The 6,378-nt window shown below is 39.4% G+C and overlaps 1 protein-coding gene across 1 annotated transcript; it reads right to left on the bottom strand.

The window, feature by feature from the left end:
• Positions 1-905: 905 nt before the first annotated feature.
• Positions 906-1,368, bottom strand: LOC122657808. Its single transcript, XM_043852601.1, has 2 exons — positions 1,240-1,368; positions 906-1,162 (listed from the first exon to the last, which is right to left on the bottom strand). Exons 1-2 carry the CDS (start codon positions 1,333-1,335, stop codon positions 1,103-1,105), a joined length of 156 nt encoding a protein of 51 aa, XP_043708536.1. The 5' UTR covers positions 1,336-1,368; the 3' UTR covers positions 906-1,102.
• Positions 1,369-6,378: the final 5,010 nt, after the last annotated feature.

Below are 6,378 nucleotides of genomic sequence, written 5' to 3'. Positions count from 1 at the left end.
GCTCCTTCCAAAGTGTCATGCATGGAACCGCCGACAACTACAAATCCCTTAACTTTAACTGATTTTGAAACTCACAGTACTGAAACCGGATAGAGTTATTTGGAGGACAATGACCCATGTAGCCGACCCCTTATAAGGGAATGTTCCTGGGATGCTACTTTGACTACTGCTTTGATTTCTTTCTTTACTTATTTTCTTTTTTACTTCCTTTTACTCCTTTTACTTCTTTTTACTTCTTTTATTTCTATTACTATCATAGCTTCAATCGGTTCCATGTAACCGACCCCATTTAGTTGGGATAAGGTTGTGGTTGTTGTTGTACAAAACTGAACCATAATTCACTGTGAATTTTTTCACAAATGGGCCAATTCAAATCGTATAATTATTTTCTGTATATATATTTTAAGAGAAAGTTCTCTGAACAAGTGGGATAGAGGAGTGAGCCAATGAGGTACAGTAAAGCTGTATCGCACATAGGAGGGTAGCGAAGTCATATCATAGGAGGAGAGAGATAGACATATAGATGCTAGAGTACCCTGCTCTGGCAGCTCAGAGAACCTTTTTCCATATATTTACTACATCCAAAAAAAATTGTCATCCCAAAAAAAAAAACCTGTCATATTTAAGAACCCAGTACTTATCTGCATCACTGATTTAGACTAATATGCTAAACAGGATCCATGAAGCCAAGTCCATTTAGTTGGGACAAGCTTTATTGACTTGAATATTAGTGCCATGATTAATCGAATCTGTGTTGATTCAAATCAAAGTTTTGGAACCCCTAGTCAACCCACAAATCATAACTGAGAATTGAACATGCATCAAATTGAACAACAAACCTAGTTATTATGTGCGACCCCCAGAACGCTTACAAAATATTCAAAACAAGTTGTGTCAAAATTAATAAAATTTATAAATTAATGACTGAACCAACATGTAGTAGCACACTAAATTCAAATCATTAACCATAAAAAGATATAGACATAATTAAAGCGTTTGAAAAATATTTGTTTCATCAGCTTCAGAAAGTATGTATTTGTGAAGACAGAGAAAAAGGAAAAATCGTGTTCCACCTGCCCTCATATCTGCACATGCTGCGTTACTAATGCGCCTTTCTTCGCTGAGGCTGTCTTTCAGTGGCTAGCCTGTAAATCCAGTAAACCTAACAATGTAGGAGTCCGATTAGAGACTATGCAGAAAAATTGAAACAGAAATCGAAGAAAAAGAGCTTTGAGTTACCAAAGAGATGACGTGAACGGCGATTAAAACGACGACCAAGAGAGGAACAGCTTCGAGGATCCATGGACGAGTCATTGATTGTTGGTCCTTCGCCATTAGCTCCTCCCTGGAGAGAGAGAGAGAGAGAGAGAGAGAGAGAGAGAGAGAAACTGGTTTTCAAACAACAAACAAATTAGGTTCAGAGGTACTGAATTTCTCGAGGAAGAAAAGCTGAGTCGGGTATTTGGGCGGACGTACACTGGGCCAGGGGTGTCAAATTAGAACCGAAACATTTAACACCAAACCCCACCCCCCCCCCCCCCCAAAAAAAAGGGACCCAATAAGCCAAACCTAACCGAATAAAATTCGATTAAGTTTGAGTATTAGATTTCAAAATCGATTTGGTTCCCGGTTCGGCTCCGGCTCTAACATAGAAACTGAAACGGTGAAACCAAACCCAATTTGGATACTATATTATATTATACTATTTGATTTTAATACTGAGTTTTTTTTTTTTTTGGTACGATATAATACTGAGTTATTATAGTATATATTACTAATTTTCGTATTAGATTTTAGGGAAAGGAGTTCGTGCACGGTAGATTCCATGCATCAATCATTCAAAGGGGGTGTGGGGGCTTTATGGTCAATTTGAATGAGCATTTATCTAACAATAATTATTGCAAGCCGTGCATGTGCTCGACTGTGCATAAAAACTTCTGTCAAGATTTTATAATATACTATTTTTTTTTGTAACAGATTTTATAATACTACTATATTTTTTTTTGGTAAATGAGATTCTATTGATTTTCATGTGTATGGCACGTGGTTGAGAGCATACATTCCTCCACCAACCACGGAGTGGAAATGGCCTATCTGTCGAACACGTCATAGACAAGGCCCTCTGAGCTAGGGAAATCCGCTAAAGCGTTACAATCCCAAGGAATAAAAGTAAAGGAACACTCAATTAGATAGGTTGTTAAATGTTTTGAATAAAGTGAATTGTATTTAAATTTGTTTCATTAATATCTTCTGGATTTATTTTAGTATTGTAATGTATTTATCAAGAATTTTGTTTGTTGATTCAAGGAAAAGTTATGCTGAGAGACCTGAGTGAGTTTGTTGAGTATTCGTCCACTAGTAGGCCCCTCGCCAAATGGATAACTGAAATGATAGCTTACAGCTAAAGAGGAACTGCCTTCCCCGAATCAGTTAAATTGGATATGATCTCCTTATTGTCCGATTCCAATGGGACGTACTCCGTTCCAAATGCGATGCCTTCCAAAATCCCATATCTAACAGCAAGAGCTTCCCATTCAGCTATATATGTCATTGAAAGCAGCCACAACTGATTTAGCTAAACTTGGCATTCCTTTGGGATCTCGGATGATGACTCCAATTGCATATCTATTGTTTCATGGATCAAATGACAAACGCATCGCAATTAATCTTCAAAAAAGGATGCACAGGAGGAGTCCACTGTTGAGGAGGTCGAGTACGAAGTACAATATTAGACTACTGTTTAACTACAAACTTACTCACCTTTAGGAATTCATCCTGGGCTCTATGAGCTATTGAAATCACCTCGCCCTCCCAAAGACCGCCTCATTGTGTTTTTTCCATAGATACCAAGTAATACAGGACAACAAGCATTCTATCCGTTTACCAGCTTGCTTCCCATCTTTGTACAAGTCTTTCCATTGTCCAACCCAATCTGAAAAGGAAAAGTTAGGGGATTGGACTGGTTTAAGAGATAGATTGCAACCAAACCATACTGATTGGGTAAAAGGACAATGAATGAGTATATGATCAACCGATTCCAGATCCTCTCCACATCTAATGCACTTAGGTTCAAGCTTGAAGTGGTATTTTATAAAAGCATGTCGTATAGCCAAGCCATCACTACAAGCCCTCCAATGGAATGAGTGGATCTTCGAGAGAGTAAAACACTTCCATACTCTGTTCCAGACCTCCAAAGATGTTGATGCCCAGTGCTCTCTAGAGGAGGATGATGGTTGATTCAAGATAGTGAGCTCATGGTTACGACAAAGCATATGGTACGCTGACTTAACTGAGAATTGCCATCTTTGGAAGCCCCCCAAACAAGTTTGTCTTCATTTGGAAATAAAGGAAGTTAAGTCTACAAGATTGCATCCTTGATTTCTTTACTGAATAAACCATTAAGAGCATTCATACGCCACATATGATCATCCTGAGAGATTAAATTGGATACCTACTCCCACTGATCTATTACTGTTGTAGCTTGATGAGGAATTTGATGATTCCTAAGAGAAGGAATCCACTTATCTTTCCATATATGGATTTTATGTTACACCCGTTCCCAAATCAATCCTAATTTGAACTTAATGTGTAGGTACTACTCCGAAAACTGTTAGTGTTGTTAGGTTGTGGGATGTGAACCTTGAGTATCCATGTAGATTCATTGTTGAGGTACCGGGAAGGTATTTGGATCGTGGTAAATCGGTGGACTATCCTCCATGTCTGTGAGAATGGATATCGGAATCCACTACTGGATGTCTGGACATAGGTAATCATTCCTACCAATTATACCTTTGAAAGTATGTCTGGCTATGTAGGTTTATGGATGAATGTTTTACCTTGCACGATCCCAACTAGGTCTGGCTATGTAGGTCTAGTTCTTGAGGGCCATGCACGCTTGTGGACGGCTTATCGGATGCAGGCGAGGCCGCAACCCTATCTACCTAGTTGTGAGCATGGTCGCACAACATGCTGCTGTGTTGTGGGCATGGCCGCATGTTGCTGGATGTGTGCCTGCACACATGGCAGCCTATGTTGCTACCAGTCCGACTTGGCTTTCCACCTCCTCGACTCTATGCCACATCACGTTTACATGTGGCAATCATCATCATCACTCATGCATGGGGCCATACCAGCATACCCTATGTGGCCCACACATGCTATTCAAGCCCTTCATCACTTATCCATTGAACCCCTCACACACTGATAGACCAACTTATCAACTTTTCATATGGAAATTTACTAAAATACCCTTTGTGTATAGAGCATCTATTAATTGTTGTTAGTATCTGACCATACCAGCTGCCATAAACACCACATTGACATTAGAGGCTCTACAGTAGCCTATCCACTATTGTCTAGTGTATCTTAGCCATTGTCATCGGGCATTGCCCAACTGTTGCCAACAACAACAATTACCTTCCAGACATTACCAATTAGACAACAAATTCAAATAGACATGTTGAGTTCATTGTGAAAGCTATTTTTCAGGAAGATTCTAGATATCCCCTTGATGCAAGCGTATAAAATTTCCTCACTTCAAGACCTCATGTTGTCAAAAACATTCGGGCTTAAGACAATATGCCAAGCACAACATCAAATCCAAGAAGGTTTTTTTTGGGAAAATCCTCCTTTTAGTTGGTGAAGTTGAATGTGGATGGTTGTTCCTCGGAAAACACAGGTTGTGCGGGGCCGGTGGTGTTTTTCAGATATCTTTTGAAAAACTCAATCGCTGAATTTTCTAACTATATTGGAGCAACTATAAATTTAGTTGTTGAGTTCATGGTGGTGATTAAAAGTCTCTAAGTTGCTAAGGCTATGTTTGAAAGCCATGAAAAGAAAAGAAAAAATTCAAAAAATTTTGAACTTGAGGAGAGAGATAGACACATAAATTAATCATTTTACCATCATGATTTTTATCTTTTTTGTTTTTTCTTTTCTTGGCTACCAAACATAGCCTAAGGAAAAGGGATTCAACAACTTTGGATTGAATGCTACTTGAAATCCGTGGTGGAGAGTTTCTTCAAGATTGCCTTCACCAGAAAGGATTTCTTAGCTCTATCTCTTGGACAATTACTCATTGTTTCAGACAAGTGAACTCTATAACTGACTGGCTTGCGAAGTAGGTTGCTCAATCTTCCCTCAGAGATTTGGATTGATGTTCCTCCCAATACTCTTCCAAATGTTAGATGGGACATGGATGACCGTCCAAGATATAGATTTTCCTGATTTTGGTTATTTGTTTGTTTGGATTGGATAATTTCTTTGCTGATAGCAATGCCAAAGGTAGAGAACTGATCCAATAAGCTTCGTATATATATCGTTCAAGTATGCCTAGACACTAATTATTGTATTCCTTTTATTTTTAATTTATTCTTTGCTGACCTTTAGGGAAAAAAGTCTAGTTCACACCTAGGCCTTGGTCTAGCATTTTGGCAATGCTCGCTTAAGAGGTTGCCCAAGGGTTGGTCAGTGGATCAACTCCTCTCAATGTGTATCGGTGCTTGGCATATGCACCACTTTATTAGTAATAGCATAGTTATTTCTTTCTAAGAAGTAATAACATAGTTTTGAAATTGAAGAACTTGCATCAACAGCTTCGCGGCTGGAATAGGGTGGTGTTTGGTAACATTCATCAAAATGTTAGTAACGCTGAAGATGTGGTCAGCAGAGTTGAGGTGGATTCTAACCTCACCAATTCAGATTCTACTAAGGATGCTCTATCTTTGGCTAGAAAGCATCTCCATGATGTGCTGATTCAAGAGGAAATTTATTAGAAGCAAAAAATCCAGGATTAGGTGGCTTCAGGAGGGAGAGAGGAATACCAAATTCTTCCACACTATTGCAAATGTAAGAAGGAAAAGAGCCGGGATTGAAAAAATTAAGTCAAGTGAGGGGGCGTGGATTACCAATAAGGAAGAGGTGAGTGCGGAAGCGGTACAACATTTCACTTCCATCTTCGCTTCTCAAGGCTGCCAGTTCGATGAGGCTCTGCTTGATGTTATTCCTAGTCTGGTTTCTCAAGAAGATAACAACTTCCTCCTCTCCCCATCGCTGGAAGAAGTTAAAGAGGCGGTCTTCTCGCTGTTTATTGACACTACTCTAGGTCCTGACGGCTTCTCGGGCCATTTTTTCATGGCATGTTGGGAGATAGTTGGAGTGGATGTTTGGGCCGCGGCGGTGGATTTTTTCACAAGGGGTTACCTGCCTAGAAGTTTCACATCTGCACATCTCCTTCTTGGGCCAAAGAAAGAGAACCCAGAGGTAGTGTCTGATTTTAGACCAATTAGCAACTTCTCTTATAAAATTTTGGCAAAAATTATTTTCTCGAGATTGGCTTTGATTCTGCCTAGGTTGATATCGGAAGAGCAGGGTGCTTTT

The sequence above is a fragment of the Telopea speciosissima genome, chromosome 4, assembly GCF_018873765.1.
Source record: "Telopea speciosissima isolate NSW1024214 ecotype Mountain lineage chromosome 4, Tspe_v1, whole genome shotgun sequence".
Lineage (NCBI taxonomy): Eukaryota > Viridiplantae > Streptophyta > Magnoliopsida > Proteales > Proteaceae > Telopea > Telopea speciosissima.
This window is presented reverse-complemented; position numbering and strand designations above follow the sequence as displayed.